Below are 22,052 nucleotides of genomic sequence, written 5' to 3' on the forward strand. Positions count from 1 at the left end.
TATACCATCTGATGCACCAGACACTCAATATAAAATAATGCAGTGTTTGGTGGACACCCCACAACAGACACTGGTGGGGATCTTCTTCCCACTAAGGGCTGAAGCTGCCCACCCTCCTCTCCATTGCACTGTGCACATACGCATGAGTCAGTGGCTCATTTGGACAGCTTGCATGAGCATCACTGCCTTTTAACTCTATTCCATGGCAATTACTCCCAACAAATTAAAGCTAAACTTCACTGATGTTTCCTCTGCTCCACAGGCAAAATGACTTGTCCACATACATCTAATTTTATGTTAAATGCACGAACAGAAACATTCACTTTCAGCAAAAGACAATACTGCATGTATCACTTCTAAAGTGATCTTGCAGCTCAAGGCTTATGTTTCTAGGGGTGTTCATTCTTTGGATGCATTTACATGCTGGATGGAGTAAAACTTATCCTAGGCATGATGGATTTCAAGATGATGGGCCCCATATTTTGGGGTAAAAATCACTGACCCACTGATTAGCAGTTACAAGCTGAGACTTAACTATCCGTCAGTGAAACTGCACCATGCCCTCATGATTGCCTGTGTTGCCAGAGGGCTAGGTGCCAAACGGGCACAGCCTCTTCCAGTGGATGCGGCACTGTCCTGGAGGATACCTGGCACGTAATCCACCCCAAACCAGACTGTCTTTGGAAATGGGACCCATGTCGTCCCATCCTCCCATCTACCACGTTGGGGACTTGTCTGCCAGCTAGCATGAATTAACACCCAGAGCTGTACCTTTCCCTGCCCAGTCCCTGCATCCCCATGGGGACAGTTTTTGTCACCCAAGTTGCAGGTGCACAGATGGGGTGACATCAAACCCACACATGGATGAGAAGATCCTCACTCTCTTTCCAGCACTGCTCAAGGGCCAGCTGGCAACAGAATATACATGAATTTAAAGATGGCAAAATGGCTTTTCAGAATGGATGAGGCAGGACTCTAAAGAATTTTATTTCTGGACATCCTCCTCCAGACTTTTAATGGGTTTCTTCCTTTACCCCTTGCAGCAGACTGCTCTGTATGCTACTGTGTCCCCCAAAAGAGTAAATGAAGATGCTGAGATAGAGGAAAAACGCCTATCTTGCTTTTACTAAATTTGGCTTTTCATTCTCCCTTTTGTTCACTCATTTTCCTGTTTCATAAATCCCAACTGGAACCACTCTTCCTCCCTCCCTTTCAGCCAACCTCTCTCCCACGGCATTCAGAAACAACGGAAGGAAATCACCTCCAGTGCTACTGCCAGTGCCATTACTCACAGGGATCCCCAACCCCAGAAAACAGCCATCCTTCTGTTTCCTCCATTATGGGTGAGACCCCTCTCAGCTGACTTCAGATACCTGTGGTAGGGACATCTAAACCTGAGCTACTCACCCCACTCTCCCAGCTGAGGCCATGGAGGAAAACAGGCACTGGAAGGCACTACACACCCCATGTAAGCTAGATACCTTAGATGATGTGCCTTTTCTTACTGACTACAGCTGATTGCAGTGGGTTAGAGAAAATCTACCTCAGCAGCGGTAACACCTTTAAATAGCCTGTCCAGACCACTCCAAAAGTGCTTTAAAGCTTAAGACTCCTGTGCACAGCTAGCCAGTTAAAGGCTTATCATAGGACCACACTGTACCTCACTGTATATGTTAAAAATGTGATACTGATAAAAACCAAGGGTGGCATTCATCTGCTCAGTTTGAGACATCTGTTGTGCAGACTTGTGTATCTGAGACAGTCATTTACACTTTCTGCATAGTTAGTAGACAGAAAAAAGACATTTCCATAGCATGATTTATCTCCTCCTAAAGTAGACGATTAAAACAAGCCAGATGAATCACCCTCTCCAAGTGCTTGTTTCTTTCCACCAGCTCTAAACAGTCTGGGGCGACAAGCTCAGAAGTAGGTGTCTCTAGCGTAGGTGTGTGAAGCTGGGTGAGATGAATCCCACCTCTCCACCGGTACTGTCAGGAACAGAGAGTAAAGCCACTGCAGACAGCACTGGTAGGCTCAGAGCTGGGCCCCGCCACACAAACATATTTAGCTGTCACCAATCAGCCGCTTTAGCTGTTGCCTAGCCAGCTAATGAGTGAAAGAAGTATTACGAAAGTGCTGGGTGCCCTTGCCAACCCTTCAGAGTGAGAAAGTGACCCTCACAGACCAAGGTCCTGCCTACTAGGGACTGAAACATGTGCCTGCTGATAATGCACAACTCCACCAGCTTCCCCAGGCTATGAATGTGCTTCAACATAAGCATATTCTTAAACAGCTCTTTAAATCAGGCTTCTGGAAAAAAATCTGACGAGAGGAAGAATCCTTTCCACAGTTCTCCGTGGCAATTACAAATGAGCCATCCTCAAAGCATTTCCATTTTGCCAGCCTCTCAAATGTTTTGTAGCTGCTTGGGCATTGCACAGAACAAGTTTGTAAAGCTTGCAAAAATATTATATGCTTATCATAAACAGGGGAGAAGGAGCTGAGGCAAGTCCTGTAGGACAGTGCCCGACCTTCAGTGTGGTTAGAGCTCTACAAACCAGTGACAGGCAGGGGGATTGGAGCTGGACACTGAACAAGGTATATTCTCACAACCTTGAATGCTGTGTGACTTCCTCTTCTCCCAGTAACTACTACACAGAGAGATCAGTGGGAAACCATTAGTTCCAAGACAATTATTTACTAGTTACAAACATACCTAAGTACATACACAGTGACTACTGGTGGTGGTTTTCTGGACACACAATACTATTTGCTTCAGTAGCAGACTCCCAAACTCCTCAAAGTGTTCTTATCCCATTCCTGTCCACGACACTAGCTATGCATTATTTAGCTGTCCAGGATTTTTGAGCTAAGCTATTAAAAAACCAGCTGAGGCATCATCCTGTGAAGAGAAGATGAAGTGTCAAATCCACAAAGTGATTTACATCTCTAATTGCCACTGTAGTTGCCTAAATCTGAAATGTTGATGTTTATTCAGATATGTTGCCCAGGCATTTTCTTCACAGTTGGTCAGGTTAAAGAATGAGGTATTAGGGACTTGTCTGTTGCCTGGCAGATCACCTAGTAGTTAGTACAGTTTTCTCATGTCATTGTCAATGACGACCTCTCCTTTCACAGGTCATCCTGACAGCTGGTTGTAAGGAATTGTTAAAATTTCATTTTGGAAGCCAGTAATCTCCACGCACCAACGTTTCCAAAGGCCTACATCTCTGCTGCACAGATCAGTAATGAGAGCATGCACAGCCCAACTTCTGCATCAAGGGACATTCTCTCCTCCAAATTAGCTTTAGCTTTGCCAAGGCTGCTTGCACCAACTGTATCCACCTCCCAGCCCCACTGGAGCTCCTCAGATGCCAAAGAATCCATTCCTGGGCATGCCTAAGCACCATGACTCCTAAGCAGGTTTGTGCCTCTCTTTACACCCAGATCCTGTCAGGATTTAAAGACACATTTGAGAGTTTCCATCTCTCATTTTAAGAGTCATCTCCAAGAAGTATTTCCATTCTGTATTTGATGTAGTCATTGGAACAAGGCCTAGAGCCTCACTTTTTCTCCTCTGGGCAAATGACCTCCTTGCTTCATGCTTTCCCAATAAATAAGGATATATTCTATTTTGAGCCGACCAGCTTTGCTGGTATCTGGGTTCCCCTGGCCTTGGAGGGCCTGTGGATTTAGGGCACCCTCTTGGGCAGACAGGAACCCTGCTCCTTCTAGCACAGGGGGTGGAAGGCTGCTCTACACACTGAGCTACTGAAGAAGAGCAAACACTCCACCTCCACTTTTTGAAGGAAAGGGTTCAGCCACTTAGCTGTCAACTCAACTCTGAAACATAATGGTAAGTGCTAGAGAGAGTGAGCAATAGTGACGAACAGGCATCCTAGCATGGCATAAAGCATAGGTCTCTGCTCAGTGTTACCTACCGGGCAAGCTAGATGATTCATCCTTCAGCCTCACTGGTGTCCTCTGACAGGGGTCAACAGGCATATTGATAAAGGAGCTGCAGTTTCACCTTCTAGGTTTTTGAAAGGCTTCTGGCAAAATCCCACTCCAAAGGGCCTTACAGAAAACAAGTAGCCAGGGAAGGTGCTCATATGGATAAAAGGCTCAGTGCAAGATAGGAAACCAGTGAGGACTAAATACAGCAATGGGGGAAGTAGCTGAAGCTCCGCAGAGGTCTGCTGCGGGACCTGCACTCTTCACCATAACCACAGGTAACCTGACCAAGAGGGCAGGCCAAACAAAGTTTCCTAACGACATGAAGTTAGGCAGGACAGCAAGGGTAAGGGCCAGCTGTGAGGGATGACAGGCTCCGTGACTGGGTCATATATTGGCAGATGGAGAAGTGTGCCGATAAAGAGGTGCAGGTGGGAATAAAAAAACAACCCACACGTTGCAGACTCAGCAATGGGCTCTGCCCATTGCCACCAGGGATCCTGAGCCCTTCACAGGCTGCTCCACAAAAAGGGCAACTCAGTGTTCAGGAGCGGCCACAAAAGCAAAATAACTGCCAAAAATTACTAGGAACAGAGCAGAAAACAGATAAAAAAGTTGTTTCCTACATCTGGGGAAACTGCAGCTGTCAGCACACCCACACGGCAAGAGATGCATCTTGGGCTAGAAAATACACCTTCCCGATCAATTCTACTGAGCTGGAGTCAGGACCAGACAGACCTTTGGTTGGGCCCCATATGGCGGGTGTGCGTGTGATTTCTGAGGAAATTGCTTTTGGGCTCCTACAGGGAAGCTGTGAGTCCCCATGGGTGGCTGGCGGGTGGGACTGCAATGCTTAGTGTTGCAGTGACTTTGGGTTTACACACATTTCGCCAACTTTCCAACTGTGGTTGGTGGTGAAGATCTAACAGACTAGTATTATATTTTTTAATAATACCAATTAATGTATCACAATGGAAGAATGACAAAACCCCATAAACATTTATTAAATCACTTTTTAAATGAGAATACCTGGTCAAAATGGCATTGCACATATGGATTTGTAGTGCTATTTGGGAAACTAAAAGTTTAAAGCACTTTCTTTAAATACTTTGTTTTTACAGTAACAGATAAAAATAATTTTACTTAATTTGATCAAGGAATGGCATGACTAAATTAAGAATAAATCAATACAGCAGATAGTTTTGAAATCCACAGTAGAGGTTATTTTAAAGAATAAAACCAGGGTATTAACCTATTAGGTCAGAAGGTCTGAATTTGCTTGAAGCTATAGAATAACGGATGTAGGTATCTGAAAATGGGGAAAACCGCATGAACACAGATTCAAAGCAAGACAAATGCATTCTGAGTTCAGACCATCTTCTGCTATTGGAATTCGTAATACAAATTAACTAATTATACAAAGTGAAGTGTTACAATAACCTATGCAGGATATTCAAACCTATCTGATCATCTCAATTTAATTTCCACAGGGCAGGAAATAGGTCTATTGGCTTACAGGCAATCAAGATGATCCTCCTCTCCTCTTGTCTGTGGAAATCTGTCCCGTATCACTGATACCACCAGATTATCCATCTAGCTTAACTTGTACCAAAGAGGCATAAATTTCTTGAAACAGGCACTCCCAGATCCTAAAGTATTACTCACAGATACACTGTTTTCTATCACTAATGGTTACCATATATTGATTCCTCTTTTATCCTGTGCTAAATATTATACCTAAGCTTACTAAGAGTTAGAATTAAATAATCTGCATGTATTTGTTGAAGATATGCTAAATTCTCCTCCTTAGCATACATATGCCTTTCTTCCTCTGTCAAATACTCCAGCAAGGCTTTCTGCACAATATATATTCTAATTCCTGTTAGTGATACAGAGAGAGCTGAAAAATTAACTCCATACTGCAGCAATTTGGACTTTAATCCATTTAATTTATCTTCAGAGGCAACTGCTTAAAAATTCTACTACAAGTGCTGCATTCAAATGGGCCTCATTAAAACATGATATAAAACATGAATTTTGTGGGGTGGTGAGTTCCCAAAAATACTGTCCTTTTTATTAATCAGAATGCATGACTGAAGTCCAGAGTGAAAACAAAAGATACTGGGTGCTTATAACAGTACCACCATTGAGGTGCTGGAAAGTAACAGCCATAAAAGCATGTAAAGAATAATCCTGATTATGAAATTCATATTCTTGATAGTATGGAAAAAGAGTTGGGTTTTTTTCATTATTCTGCATTCTCTTCTTGAATAAAAATTGGACTGAAGCTTTCAGTGAGTTACCTAGTGAGGTCACTGGGAGTTTCACCATTTACTTTGAGAAGACCAGCATCTCCATGTAAGCATTTGTTCCATTAGAACAAAAATAAGCTATGACCAAAACTATATTCTGGACAAATTTTGATCAGAGTCTGTGCAAATAGCACCCTGAACAAAGGTTTGAGAGATGATAGTCTGTTCTGGTGAAAAAAACAGACTGGATTCTCTGCAGGAAACTACTGTACTAATTAGCTAGACATTTGAGTGCCACATGCCTTTCTTGAGTAATAGTTTTATCTCCAAGGGAATTCCACTACTTATGCTAATATAAATAGCACATTTATATCAGTACATATATACAGGTGTTTATATTAAAAGGTAAGTGAATACATGTTAACTGTGGAGGCTATGCTGGGCGCATTTTATCAAAACCAAGACGATGTTCTTTCTCCCTTATGGAGCTTTCAAAAATTCAGAGCTGCTTGGCTTTCAAGTAAACACAGTTTTAGACAGAAGATTTTGCTATAGCCCATTGATTGTTCTCTTAGAAGCTAAAGGGTTAACGTGCTATTGAACCTCACACACAATGATTTTTTTAGGTACTAAGTTCAGAACAGATAGTTGGAGCATCTGTTCTCTGTCAACCAATAACCAGATATTAGCATGGACTTGACATGGACTTGGGTGTGCTCACAGCGGTTGGAGCAATGCACATATATCCAGAGAAGTCCCCACATGATTTGCTGCTCAAGGATTACCAGAAGAAAGAGGATGCCTCCTCACCTCTCACCAGCAAGCTCAACAAAAGCTAGGTCTCCTTTGATAAAAAAGCTAGGTTTGGCTAGACCCATGCTGGCACCAAGGCACTCAGTATAAGTCTGAGCAAAAACACATTACATGCAAAAATTCTAGTTTCTATTTTCTCTCTGATACTTGCCTCTTCCTCTTTTCAGCAGGAAAGGCTTTTGCAACCCGCTATTCCTCACTTCTTTCAACCAGCTACAGAAGACAGACTCATGCCTTTTTCAGCCATAAATACTGAGAGTTGCACTAGGGAATTTGCATTCTCCATGACTGAATTACAAGGCTCACTTTTTTTTTTTTTTTTTTTTTTTTTTTTTTTAATTTGAGGAGGTTTTTGGCCAGACTTAGTGAATCTGAGCAAAATGTTTATCTATTACTTCCACAAGAGTCAACATATAACTTTTGTATAATCAAAGGGTGCTAGATCCCATGGTGAAATTCATGCCTTGAGTAGGCCTCACAAAATTTCCAGGCTAAGGTACTCCTGCATTATGCCTAGGTAGAGTGGATCCAGGTTCCTGGCACTGGGCAGTTAACATTGGCAGTGGTACCTGGCTTCTCCAACACACAGCGCCTACAGATTTGTTGGGCAGCTCTGCCTAAAAACAAGCCATCTCTGCACTGCTAAGAACACCTTGTTTCCTGTTGCCTTTGATCTTACACTGCAGTGGCTGCCAGCAAAACTCAGTGAAGATTACAAAGTAAATCTACTCTTTTATTGGCCAAATTCCTGCTTCCGCAGGATGCTATCCAGGTCTGCAGTGGCATCTCACGGTTTATAATTAACAAAGATTAACTGGGCTGTGGACTAAAGGTTGGCGATGGTACTCCAGCCAAGTACCAAGCCACTTAGTATATAAGTAATGTCCTGTGCTGAGTATAATGTGTTAGGAAAGCTACAACATAAATAATGCTATGTATGAGGCTTATAACTGGGAAATTGCTGGAGAATACATGTTGAGCTATCATAGACTTTTATGTTGAACTACCAGTCTTTTCTGAACGTTGGCTCTTAAACTGAACTGCTTCTGTGCTACAAATCCTACTGCTTACAATTGTCAACCATTAGGAAAGAGGGACATTTCTTTTACAAGAATTATAAAACTAAAATAGGAGACAATGAATGATGAGTTCTGGTGACTTAATATTTATTTTTTACTAGTGCTTGTTCCAATTTCTCATGGGGGAAATTATAAATAAATAGATGGATTCATAATCTACTTTTTGAGAGCAAATGCCTAAATTGATTCAAGACAACCAGCAAATGCACCTTGCTTCACTTAGGGATAAGTGGGTGAAATGTGACAGTCTGTGATCTACAGAAAGTCTGAGAAGATGATCCAATGGTTGCTGGTATTCTCAAGTTCTGTCATGGTAAATGAGACTGTTGTTTGTCCATAGTGTGTAGATACTGGCTCATTTCAGCCACTAAGTAAGGAAACTTGAATAAATCTTTAATAACTTATCTTTCCGCTTCATGATGCATTAAAGCTCCTGCTCTGGCATTAGTTTAGTAACATCAAAATGGTCTCATTTTATTTTTGTATCATTTGGGGAGGGGACACACAGTGCAGAAGTAATGAGTCACCTCCAAACCTAGAGCTTAGGGGTTTGCACAGGCGAGATGGTATACGAAATAACCAGTGGGACTTGATCAAAGATGAGCTGGTGGGAATCCCCAGTGAGTAAGCCTAGCACAGCTAAGAGCGGCTCATTTTGAGGCTGTTTAAAGCCTAAGAAAGCACGGTGCCATTTGGGAAGGGAGCCAGGTGTTATGCAATGAGAAACTCCTCACGTCTTTGGAACAAGATTTTGGGTATCTGCTCAAACACACTGTTGTGTTAACTGAAAATACTGCAAGGAATAGGAGAATTGGGCAAAAGTTGCCCTGGAGCAAAGCCAGAGTGCAATTACTGCCTATGTGCACCTAACACTCAGTACCCACAGTAAACATGGTAGAGGGTACTGCTCTTCTGTCAGGGGAATAAGTCACACTGACTTCACTCTGTAATAACAGAGTGCACACTGGCAGGTACCATGGAGAAGCAGACACACAGCAAATTTACACCCCCATTCATTCCTGTAGCTGCACACAAATGTGTTACTGTTACCTTCAACCCTAGAGCATTCCCTCCATCCCAGCTCCAGTCAGGAGCGAGTGAAAGCTGCTACCACAACTATGGAGCAAGCACAAGGTGGGTTTGATGGTCTCTGCCCTGATTGTGAATGTTCACATTGAAGACTGTCTTCTGTGCAGAAAGACAGCCTGAACACAAGTGAACATTTTGCAAGATAATTACTCCACGCAGAAGCCAGCACGCATTCCTTGCGAAGGCCACTTCAGTGGGGAAGCCCACACAAACCCACAGCCCTGCTGAGCCACTGAACCACCAGCCTCTCCTGCTCTCCAGCTGCTTCCGTTTCTAGAACACACAAGCACTGAGTGTTTCTATAACGTACAGCTCTCACATAAAAAAAACCAGTGGGCACAATTCTTGCTTCCACAGATGGTAACTCCTGGGTGAGGTTTTCACAGCGCCTGCCCTAATGCTCAAAGTACAAGCAAGCACTGCCTGACTACCAAAACCTCTAGATGCCACGAGCAGAACACTGCTAATAGCTACACAGTATTTATCCAGATACATATTTATGCAGCATTTGAGCTTATTTCCCAAAGAGAAGTTTTAGTAGGAACCAGAAGTCACTGATTTCAGTATCCCTGATTTCAGATCCCTATTGCATCTATTTGTGGCAGTGCCCTCCCGTGGCCAGAAAATGTGTGGGAAGTTTGGGGGTCCATTCCTATCTACTGTAGGTCTCTTCTTGCCTGCTTTGTGAAAAGATGTGCTGCCCGTTTTTAGGCAAGTTGCTTCCTTCTGCAGTTTCTTGGCAGCTCCATCTGCAAAATGCAGATAATAAGAATCGCATCTCTTAAGGCGGCAGACAGCTACTCATGAAAGTTTCTGCTGTGCTTGGGATCTTCAGTTTGTGCTTGCTAAAGAAGTGAAAAAGATTTATTATTAAAGTGATTACAGTGTTGACACACTTGTGATGTTCCTTGCAGGCATGCAAATATATTAAAGGCCAAATTAATTTCTCATTTGTACTTGTACAAATTTCCTGTAACTCCAGTGCTGCAGACAAGGTTACTCCAGCTGAGCATGTGGCAGAATCTGGTTCCACAGCAACCCAGTTTAGACATTTACAGGTAATAATTGAAAGCAGAGAGGTATCGTGTGCCTTATAAGCAACTTTGAGTATCACCAGTCACTATTGCTGACAGAAAAGGGCAAAGGAAACGTGCTATATGGGGAGGCTGCAATACCATTTCCTTGGTGCTGGAAGCCTGGGAGTAGTTCAAAGCAGGGGCTAATTAAGTGGAGGATGGGCTTTCTCTGACAAGGTGGTTGTCTTGCAGCTCCTCATCAACGTTGATGTTACCTATCTCTGGAAGAACCCAAGACGCAGAGCAGGGATGGAAATATTTACCTTCCCAAGGAAGGGAAGTCAGTCCTCAAAGCACACTGTGCTTTCATGTGAACATGAAACAGGGTGAAACCAGTCAATTGGCTAGTCTGAGAGGAATGGCCACTGAGGTATGGACCGAAACTAGTGACAGAAACAACAACACAAAGATGAAGAAGCACAAATCAGGCACTGAGCCTACATTTCTCAAAATACGAAGTGTGTGCAATGGTACCAGGCACAGAAAACACATGATACGGTTACTGCCTGCCTGAGTGATGCATGTAGATACAGTTGTCTTGAAAAGTGCTGGTACAGCAGGCTCAGAGCATACTGATGATTCAATCTCTGAAATAATTTGAAATGGCAGTCACGCTTCTGAAGGCGCACAAAGTCCTTATCTCCCTTTTAAAGCAAAGAAACTACTGCACTGACAGGAAAATAGAGGGAATGCTGGAAGGCTTTACAGCAATGCATATCAATGAAAGGCTCCTCTTGGCTAACTATCCTAGAGTGAAACATATTCCTTGTGGTTCTGCCAAAGATCCTTGAAATGCTTTGATGGTGGTTGATAGGGGAGAAAATAATCATGACTACGAAGCAGCGGAAAGTTTTTGCTGTCTTGCTCTTGCAGCATTGGCTACATCTTTGAAAGGGACTTGGGCTACCAGAGAACTTTAGGAAGGTAAATCTTTGTCAGAGGTACGGCATCCAGACCAAGGGAAGTAAGCAGACCGCAGTATGCCCACTGCCGCACTTTATTTTTGCCTGTAACTACATCTTGGCTTTTTCATATGGCTCTAAACACCAGCTGGCAAAATTAGTCAATATTAGTCTGAAAGGAAATGTTGTCAATTGATTTGGAAAAAGAAGTTCTCAAACAAAGCCAGTTGGTTTCATTAAAAGGAAGCAAATAGCAAAGGAAACTCTTACCTGCCTCTGTACAACCTCTGGGCCCTATCATGCACCATCAAGGCAATTTAGATTTTACCACTGATGATAAAGGAAAAAAGCATCTGAAGTAAAGAAGGAAAAGTCCAACTAAGTTAACAAAGTCCCTGGTGTGCGGTAATAAGGTATCTGAGAGCTGGTAGGCAGAGCAAACACGGAAAGGCTTGAAAGGATTCAATTTTACAGTACAGGGAAAGATTGCGCTACTTCTGTTTCTATATAAGGTTGGTAATAAACTGTATTTGAACTGGTAGAAGAGGAATGAGATGACCCACATTTCAAAGCTGGAACCTGGTGGGTTATTATTATTTATGATTCATAAAGCACGTGCAGTGCACCAAAAGAAAGGGAGACGTGCTCGCTGCCCAGAGCAGCCTCCAATGTGAACCTTGAGAGAAACACTCTATTGTGCATGGGGCTTACTCCAAGGGCTTTTTAAAATTCTAATTATAGTGTAATGAAGATCAGGACTGCTCTTCTTTCGGTCAGAAAACTGAGATCCCTTTTCCTATCTCTACAGCAGGTGTTTTTTATGTTGGGGGAATGCAACAGCTGTATTCTCCATGAACTGAAATAACAACCTCTGGGTACTCCTGATTTTCCACTTTTACTTGCTGATTTTAGTTCCTTTCTCCCTCTTAGGCATTTCTGCATTTTCTCACTTTCTCCTCCACAGAGCTATTGCTACTATTTTTTCTTTTCCTTTCTTTGTTCCTCAGTTTTTCAATATAACTTTTTTTTCTTCTGCATAAGCTTTCTATGGAGTCTGACATTCATATTTTACCTCTCATTGTTCAATCATTCTCTTTGAGTTGTTCTTCCTCTTTGCTTCATCTTGCTCACCCCCTTCCGCCTCTCCTCCCTCCATTCCTTTCAGCCAACCTTTTTCCTCTCACCAATCCCATTCTCCTGACCAACGACCACACTCCCCAGTAGATCCCCCAAACCAGTGGCTTCCTCTTTTACCCTCCTTCAGGACTGTGCTCCATATTCACCCCTCAGATGGGCTCCTCTCCCTGACCTGCACCTTCCTTCTGTTCCTCCTGCCTCTGCATCACACCCTCCATCTCACCCGCTCTGCCTCCCCAGGGCATGGCCTACAGGTTTCTACCCAAGATCGCAGCTCCTCGCCCCAGATCTCCCCACCAGCTATGCCCAGAGCTTCAGAGCTTCTGGGAAACCCTCCTGAGCACACCCCTGCTCTCTTCAAGGTCCCCAGCCACGATCCCTGAAAGTCTCCAAAGGTCTCCATGGTCTGGCAACCCCCCACTGCTGGCGGGCTCCTAATGTCCTTCCCGGTCACTGACACCCAATCCCACGGCTACCATGCAGCTGGGCTTGGCAACCAGAGGTGAGGACGGATGGTTGCCACACGGGGTAGTGTCCCTCCCATCGCGGGGGTCAAACCTGTCCAGCACCCTCCCTCCCTCCTGCCAGGGGTCCCGCCTGGCAGGTACTTGCCCAGGGGCTTGGGGGCTACTCCCGGGCCCCGGGGGGAGCTCTAAGTGCAGAGCTCTGTCTCTGGAGCGTGGGGGAGGAAGGAGCCGGAGCCGAGCGGGGCGGGGGACAGGGGTGGGCGCCGGCGATGCCCCGCGGTGGCGGAGCTGCGCGACCCGTGGGAGGGTCCCCGCCGCCCTCCCACGGGTCGCGCAGCTCCCCCGCCGCCGGGCATCGCCCCAGCACCTCACCCGGTCGCCCCGGAGCATCCCCCGCGGCGGTACCCAGTCTCCCCGGTGCATCCCCCGTCGCGGTACCCCGTGGTCCCGGAGCATCCCCCGTGGCGGTACCCCCGTCCCGCTCCCAGCGTCGCGGTTTACCTTCCACTTTGGTGAGGGTGAGGACGGGGCTGTTGCAGGCGCTGAGGGGGGCCACCCTGGCCGAATGCTTCTTCATGGCGAGCCCGTCGCCGGCGGCAGCTCCCCCGCCGCCCCGCGCCTACATCCTGGCGCCGCCGGAGCCCTCCTCGGCGGCGCTCCCCCGGAACGGCTCCCGGCCCGCCGCCCTCTGCCGCAGCACCGGGCGGCGGCGGGGGCTGGGGCTCGCCCGCCCGCTGCCGCTCGGGGCTGCTGCAAACCCGACGTCACCGGCACGGCCCCCCCCGCCCGCCCCCAGGGCTCCCGGGGCCGCCCCCCCGGGTCCAGGCCGGGTGGCGACCGGACGCCGCGGCGAGGGGCGCTGCCGACCCCCCCCCCCTCCCCGTCCCGGGGGGCGCCTGCCCCGTGGTCCAGCCTGGGAGGGCCGGCGCCGCGGGCGCCTTCCCGGGCACCGCTCCGGCAGAGCCCGCAGGCAGCCCGGACCGTAATGCGGCTGCGGACACCCCTGGGGCTCCCGCCGGCCTGCCCGGGCTCCCCGGGGCCAGACGGACCCCCCGAGGCCAGCCGGGCTCCCTGCTCTGGCGGCTTCTGCTGGCACTGGGCTACCGCACCGCACCGAAAGGGCTCCTGGCTTTTCATGGTCTGCTTCGTTCCCTTCGTACTGGCATACGGGAAAGGATAATCTACACTCTCCAAACCATTTTTTTTAATCTGCCCATATTATATCCCTCCTTTATCTTCCTTCAAGTCCAGTCACTGTTCTGTGTCGATTTTCCTCCATGCCTTCACTAATTCCTACCATCCCTTCCACAGCCTTTCTGTTCCTGCTGCGTCCTTCCTAGGAGGGAGACCAAAATTAGACACAGTGTTCAAGATGAGGATACGCCATCGATTTATCAATAATATTCCAATACTTGCAGTAGCATACTCTACAGCTTTCTTAACACCGCTTACCAACTTCTTTTTGAGGCAGGAAACAAAATATCTCCATACCTACACCCAAGTTAAATAAAATGTGGTATTTCACAACTGGATGCTGCTCGTATGTAGCAACTTCTTATGGTGGGCTTTTTTCAACAATAATTTTAAGACCCCCAGTCATGACATACCAACAACATGTGGTAGATTTACCCTTCTGTCAATATGCAGAAGTCTAACTGGTATTAATTAACAAGTCTTAATGCAAGTGGATCCAGGAGAGAACACATCCTAATGAATGAATATGAAACATGTAAAAAAGATTATATCTCTATAAGCAAAGAACTATCTTTCACAAGATGCTGAGCACAGTGAACTCAGCACCCTTTACTCCTAGTCATTTCTTCTGTGGGTATGAAAATACTTAGCACATCTACCAGGTTCCAATATGAGATGTGTCACCAGACAAAGACGCAAATACTCAACATTTCTTAAGATTTGGTCAAATTAAAATGAGTGTACTTTGCAAACAAGACTGGGCAGCCATCAATACTCCACAAACATACCAAGGTATTTGTTAATTATATAAATACTAGCTATTGAAAAGCAGCCCCAACAGACTGTTTAGCAAACCGTGGGAAAACACCACCTTACTTGTGCCAGCCAGACAGCTCTTTATATTTAAGAGGCGAGCTCTCCTGGTGGGTCAGATCCGGACTGTTAGTTTGCACAGGCCTCATCTGGTGATCTGCAGTCTGATGAAGCTCTGGGGTGCTTTGCATTTCCTATGCCTCTTCTGTGTCAGCCTTTGGGATGAGCTTTATAAAAATATCATTAGGCTCCTTTCGAAGGGATCCTTCTGGAGGGTATATTCATGTGCTCAGTGCTAAGACCACAAAAGCTCGTCTTGGTGAAATGAAAAAAATTGGCTTTCATGGTTATTTCCAGGCCTTCTCAGTAGAATTATCTGATCCATTCAGCTTCCTGTGATGTTACAGATCATAGGCACGTTGGAAACTGGCGGTCCATCGTGTTTCACTGCACTATTTAATCTCAGAGTCCAATTAGTTTCTGATCTTTGAAAGAAGTTACATAAAAAGAGGCAGATCTCACCTCGGATGGTTCTGTCCATGAAATGTTTTGCAATGTTGCAGTGCCTTTTATCTGAAGATTTCAAAGCACGTTACAAAATGTTAATTCATTTTACACTGCCTCTGTGAAGAAACTTCAGGCTTGCTGGTGGGTAAAATACAGCCACAGAATTTAAGTGACTCCCTCAAATTCAGATGACCAAGTAACATCAGTGAGGAACAGAACCTGGATAACCCTGGCTGGCTTCTGCTCTGAGCTTACCTCTCAGGATCATCTGAGCCTCTGCTATGTAAGCAGGAGACTACTAAACCAGCATTTTACATCCAGATTTCACCTACTTTTCCTAGAGGTAAATGGTTGTGCAAGGCAGGACAATCAGACTTCTCTACTGGCTATATCTTGTAATCAGTGGGACATTCATAAGAATTAAAAGGCTATTTATTAAAAAGTCTTTTTTGCTGGGCACTTACACCCTTTCTGCAAGGTTTATGCTCTCTTATTTTTTAAAGGAAAAACACAGTAAGTACATTATTTTACTTGGAGGATTGTGCTGCTTACCTAGAGAAGCACATTGAAAACAAGACAAATTATTATTTTTTTGATGGCATGTTATTTTAACTCTGCATATATTTAATATTGCAGGATTTGTGGAGTTATTAACGTGTTTCACATTTGCAATGTTTTATTTAGGCCTAGAACTCCAAACGTTGAAGACTTGCACAGCAGTAACTATCTCCTGCGGCTAGCTGGTCCTCCGCTTGCCTAGATGAGGGTGGTGTCCAAGTGCACTGCTTAGCAGAGACTGGCACACCTCTGCCAGCTGGTGCTGCCAGAGAGCTAGGAGGCATCTAAGCCTTCAAACCTCCTGTCCTCCTTCCTCCTCTGAATGATGCCTTGCGCGACCACTGCACGCAAGACTCCTCTCCTTCGTGTTCAGTTTAGTCACCCCAGAGAAGCTTTTAAAGGCACCAAGGACAATTAATAGCCAACTAAGGCTGGGTTCAAATTGGGGATAGGACATCCAACCACCTGCAGGCTTTTGGAAACGCATGTGTGAAGCTTACTGGGGCTGATGCAGTCTGATACGGCTCTGCTTGACCCTGATCCCAGAGCACTTTCATTCTGTCAGTCTCTGATTTCTTTTGCTGCCCTTACAGGCACACACACTTTCACCAGAGATCCACACTGGGCCCCCGTCTTGCACTGTGCATAAAAATTTCAGCCACATATCACAATAACAAAAACTTGTGTTTGTTTAATGAAGACTAGGGTGCCTGAGGACTGTATTGCAGGGCTTCTACAGCGAGAGCTGCATTTGGCAGCAGGCTTGTTACTTTCCATAACTTGTAACATGCTGCAGCCTCCCCACCTCCCTAAGCCTTAACGCATTTGCTGCTGGATTACATTTAATTTAATTTACAGTAGGCTTCTTAAAGTGTAAGCAATGCAAAACTGATGCACTCAGGGTAAAATTTCAAGTCAAATTTATGGCTTTTTTCCTTTACAACACCATTCCCAGGATGGAGAGGAGGAGGAGAAGCTGGTGGATATCTGGGCTGCAGACAGTTTACAAATGTGGATAGGAAACTCTCAAAGCTTGAAAATTGGAGAAAGCAGACTTTCATTTCTAATCAAGAGCAAGGATGCTTCATGTGAAAAAGGCAAGGTCAGACTAAAAATCCGGGATGAGATAGTTAGAATTTGCCCAGTTTGAAGAATTTGTAGAATTTGAAGTTTGATGGAACTGGTACAGTCAGTTACCCCTCATCATTTTAGATTAAAGAAATCATAGTCACTGGGTTGCGTTTTTTACACGTAAACCTATATATGAGTGTGCTAACACCCAGCATCATACTGCTTTTAAACTCATATATCATCACTGCTTTTCTGAAAGATTTCTTACTGACATAGAAAGGTAGATTCAAGACAAAACTAAATTCTCATAGTTATGTGTGTTACAACCTTTGACTTTTATTCTATTAGTTAGTTTGTTTAACCAACATGAAACACGCACCCAGTTGGTAACATGTACAGTTGGTATTTTTCCAGTTCAGACGTTTTGTGTTTAGTGTACTCATTAATAGGACATTTATTAATTTAAGTGCTTGCCTTACCACTGAGGGCAATAATTGTTGTGCTTAGCAACCCTAAAGGAAATGGAGTGTGGACTTTTACTTGTGTAGCCAATTTCCTAATAGGCTCCATCTCATGCCAGAATGAATTCATCTGCCAGGAGTCAAATACATGCATGAAACCTACACTGCCCACAATCTGTCAGGAACAGAGCACCCTTTCCTCTAGTTTATCTGAAGTTATTTGGTGAAGATTCTCTGCAAATAATTATTAGTCTGTTTGTGAGGAGCTTGTTCTACTTGAATGCTGTGTTAGTTTTGTTGGCTACTGTCTAATAACTTTCTAATCTGTTTATATTTCCCAACTAGAAAAACATAGATGTCAAAAGCACATTTCCAACACAAATAATAGCTATTTTGAAAGTGATATTTGCTGTCTTGCAATCATTCTGAAATCTGCATTTAGATGCACTGTCTGGTGACCATCCACCACTATTCTGTTTGCACGCCTCCTACATTCACAACCTCCACTCAGAACAAATTCACATTTTTGTCAAATTTACATACAGTCTTTCTCTGCAATATTAGCCTAGCTGTAAGGATGACATCTTTCCAATCTTCCTTATTCCAAGAGTTCAGTCACTTTCAGTATCATGTCTTGAATCCACAGTACAAGGTAGTGAAGGGAAGAGGAAGGATTAAGACCTGTCTGGCTAGAGGTATTTGCCAGACTTCACAGAACAGAGATTGCTATAGAATTACTGCTTTACCTGAATACCTTCTCTTCAGTTTGATCAGGTATACAGTGCTACAGAAAACAGTCAAATCTGAGCTGCCCATAAATGCTGCAGACTGTATATATGACCATATATCCAACAGTTTCTAGACACAGATGCAAAGTCCTGGTGAGAATATCTTCTTCACAAGTTTTTTAACCTGTTTATAACTGCTGTAAGCATTACTGGAGGAGACAACACTGATGTATTTTATTTCCAAATCTCATAAAATATTAACTGTTTCCAATATTTTCTGAGAAGCTCTCATGGTTTTCTGCATAAAAACCACATGTATTTCAAATAATACTGGTGAATTCCACAAAATGTAAGAAGAAGCAGCTAGTCTTAGAGTTTCAACACTGGACTATGTAAGTTTAATTTTCAGACTTGTGTTTTAGGATTTTGACAGGAAACATTCATGTCTTAACCATGTTTTGGAAGGGAAATATGTTGTCAATTTTTATGTTACTTCGAATTTTAAAGAAAAGTTAATTCAGTGCCCATGGGCAGGTATGGGATTGTGAAGTTTTGTGAACAAAGCCTTACGTTTATAAGTGAATCAGCTGTTTGCCAAGCTGCTTCAAACCTTTCTGACACTGCTGGGGGACAAGGGCATCCCAAAGCCACTCGGACTCGGTCTTCATTTCACTTTAGGTGCAGTTTACGGGAACTGCCCACTTTTGGACCAGGCAGCTCAGGAACAACCCATCACCTGGTGACTGTGATTATTCAGTGAGGCCACCTGCAAGGTTTGCCTTTAGGAGCTGTGACCTATAATGAAATACAGCGATCAGACTACCTAAATATATAGCATTTCTTGATATTAGTAGTGGGAACACAGGAGAAACTGGAAGGGAATAAACCGGCAAAACACTTAAGATGCCCATTTGTCTTTCTGCAGTTTGTCATTCCCTGGGAACCCCAGCAGGCTCAACAGTTTTGCCTGGTAGAAGCTGCTCTTCGCTAGCTGCTCCTGACAACTCCACCAACCCTCCTTCTGTCTCTTGTCACTTTTTAGCCATTTCAAACGTCGATTCCCAGAGCTAGCAGTTCCCTGTGCCGTTGTGGCTGGAGACAAGAAAGTAGTCTTCTCATATCCTAACAACCTGGCAGTTTTTCTAATGACCCTCCTGGGTTTATCAGGCAATTGCTTTTCCTTGCTTATTTGTATATGGGACACTGTCTAACTACAAGACCTTAATGACCCCAAATCATACAAAAGATACCGTTATGCCACCAATATCAAGGATTCAGTAGCAACTATTTCTTAACCCTCTCATTATCTAGGATACATACCACATTAAGAATAACTGGGCATCACCTCTATATTTTTCACCACCAGCCCACACCTGGCCAGTTGTCTTTGTAAAGCACTGGATGTGAAGTGCATTTAAACATAGTTGCACATGCTTTCCACCATCAGAAACAGTGTGTAAATGTGTTAAACCTCTACCACTGTAACATCCTAGGTTAGGAGGAACTGACTCCTCTATTAAAGATGCAAAGGCCAGAAGACCATGTTTGGCAGTAGCTCACACTTCTAGCATTGTAAAAAAATAGATGAAAAAAATCCAACATTGGAACATATAAAAACAGAATTAAAACATCTAAAACCTAAAAAGAAGATTAAAAAAATCTATTGTTCAGACTCTGGCTCAGAAAGAAAAGAAATAAGTTCATTCTGTGAGGCAAGCTTTTGTCCTCAAAGAAGAGGCTCTTTTAGAATTGACTGAGCAAATAAGCATAGACTCCCAGCCTCAAACACACAAACAGAGACTATGAGAACTGAAGACAGATTCACATTTTTTTTCTCCTTCTCACTTGAATATTTACAGAACTCTGCACTGCCCTCCCAAGTAGTATCAGGAAGGAAAAGAACAAAAAATGAGATGAAAAAGGGACATCCAAAGATCTTTCAGAAAATAACAGTAAAGACACCTCCAAGCAAATATATTCTGTATTTCAAGTCACCCTTTTTACGGACAGTGCTCTGGGATGAAAATCACGATGTCTGTCAAATTTAAGTTTTACTGCCAGCTGCTTGAACCAAAAATTAGGTAGGATGTAAGCATTCCCAGTGGCCTGTGGACTGGAGAGGTTTTCAGCGCACATAAATAACTTGCTAGATATTTTCCAGGAAGCAAATTGCTGCCTATCTAAAATCCAAAGATGTGTAAGAGCCACCAGGTCCAGACCTATTCCTGTATTGCTCTTTTACCAGGAAGACTGATTTTAAACACTTTAAATAATTACATTTTCCCTGTTCTCCTCTGTATACTCTGCACTTTGTCTTTCTTCTTACTTTTTATATATTTCTTTTGTTCTTCTTTTCTTTGCATTGTCTTTTCCTTTCCTCTTTCATGTCTTTCCTTTGTCACATTTCTTCCAGTGCTAATACTAAAAAGCTTGCAATACGAACTGAATGCCACATCCACTTATAAAGTTACACAGACAAACAGCAAAAAACATCCAACTGTGGGTTCTTTTTTTTATTGTTCATGTCCATCACAATCCTTAATAGCTAGTACTGGGATTTCTGGATGTGTCTTAGACTTCAGAATTTAGAGCTTCAAAGTAAATTCACTGCAGCTGTCCATAAGCTGTACACCTCTCAAGCTCTCCTACCATTTGCTTCGTGATTCTAAATTTCTGCCTGTGCACACTACTGGTGCTATGTCCAGAAGAATTCAAGATGAGGATGAAAAATAATGGCCTGGGCACAGCATCTCTACAAATTTTCCAAGTCTGCCCTGTTTCCTTACAGGATTCTCCAAGCGAGGCCCAGCAGAGAGGACTTCTGGGTTAATTCTCAGGAAGCAGCAAGTCAGATCCCTGGAAGCAACAGGTTAATTTTCCTGGGACCTCTCACTGAAAGGTTCAGAGTAAGTAACTTGTGCTGATTGCCCTCAGAGAGAGCATTCAGTTTGGCACACTGAGTTCCTCCTTGAAGCGTAGATTTTATTTAAAAGGCATTATATGGGATGAACCTTTTAGCACCAAGTGATTTGTAATTACATCCTCCCTACCCTGCAATCCTTATCACTCCAGTCTCCCACCCTTGGAGAGGCCGATTGCTTCTTCTTGAGCCCACTGACTACTTCCCTCTTTTTTGGGGACTTCTCCTCTTGATTCTTTCAGCAGCTATTAAGGGAGATTTTAATATAGTTGGGCCCAAGATATTTTATTATAATATGACACAGCAATATAAACCTGCTTCCTAGAAGAATATCTGCCTTCAGATACTGGGAAAAGGAAAAGTGAGAGAACGCCGGGGTGGGACTGCCTATTATATAATCTAAAAGTACCTACTGGTGTGTTCTATGAGCAGTGGCACTACGATCCTTCCACTCCATTTCAGGTTCTGCCATTACCGTGACACAGGGCGTGAGTTAAGTTTTTGCCACAAGTTACTCATGAGTACCCTGGGACATAACTTGGCTACTTCCTTAATGTGCTTTTGAGAACCTATGCTGAAAAGCCCTGAGAACAGCTGAGCACTACTGTTATTAAACACTTGGAGTATATTTAACAGGCTTATATTTATAATTTATCACCCTTTCTTAATAAAGAGGATGAATTTATAACTAGTGCAGAGGGTGAATGTATTGTTACTGTCGTTTGTCACTAGTGCAGGAATAATTAAAATCTTTGGGTCATACACTAAATCTCAGGTTTTGAAATGACTGTGAAACAGCATTTTGTAGACCAAGAAGTACCTCTCTTAATATTCTAGGTGTTCATAAATTTATTAATAATTTTATATATCTTTATAGAGTGAATGATTTTAACCTCATAAGTGCATTGTTGAACAATAGATGAATACCTGCAGCAAAGGTTTATTGCCTCATATTCATGGGAAACACCTCAGAAAAAGTTCAAGTCCTTTGGGCTGCTTCAAGGTGGGAGTTTTGATTGCAGCGCAGAGTT

General features: G+C 43.8%; 1 protein-coding gene across 3 annotated transcripts in view; it reads right to left on the bottom strand.

The window, feature by feature from the left end:
• Positions 1 to 22,052, bottom strand: part of SLC35F3 (solute carrier family 35 member F3) — a 184,123-nt gene that overhangs the window by 53,337 nt on the left and 108,734 nt on the right. For 2 of the 3 annotated variants that reach the window (XM_074820673.1, XM_074820675.1), the window contains exon 1: positions 13,271 to 13,466. The exons of the other annotated variant lie outside the window; for it this stretch is intronic. In XM_074820673.1, coding sequence (XP_074676774.1) covers positions 13,271 to 13,346 — 76 coding nt within the window. In that variant the 5' untranslated portion in view covers positions 13,347 to 13,466. Of the gene's footprint in view, positions 1 to 13,270; positions 13,467 to 22,052 lie in introns of those variants that run through there. 3 annotated transcript variants of the gene reach the window in all.

The sequence above is a fragment of the Strix aluco genome, chromosome 3 (genome assembly GCF_031877795.1).
Source record: "Strix aluco isolate bStrAlu1 chromosome 3, bStrAlu1.hap1, whole genome shotgun sequence".
NCBI lineage: Eukaryota > Metazoa > Chordata > Aves > Strigiformes > Strigidae > Strix > Strix aluco.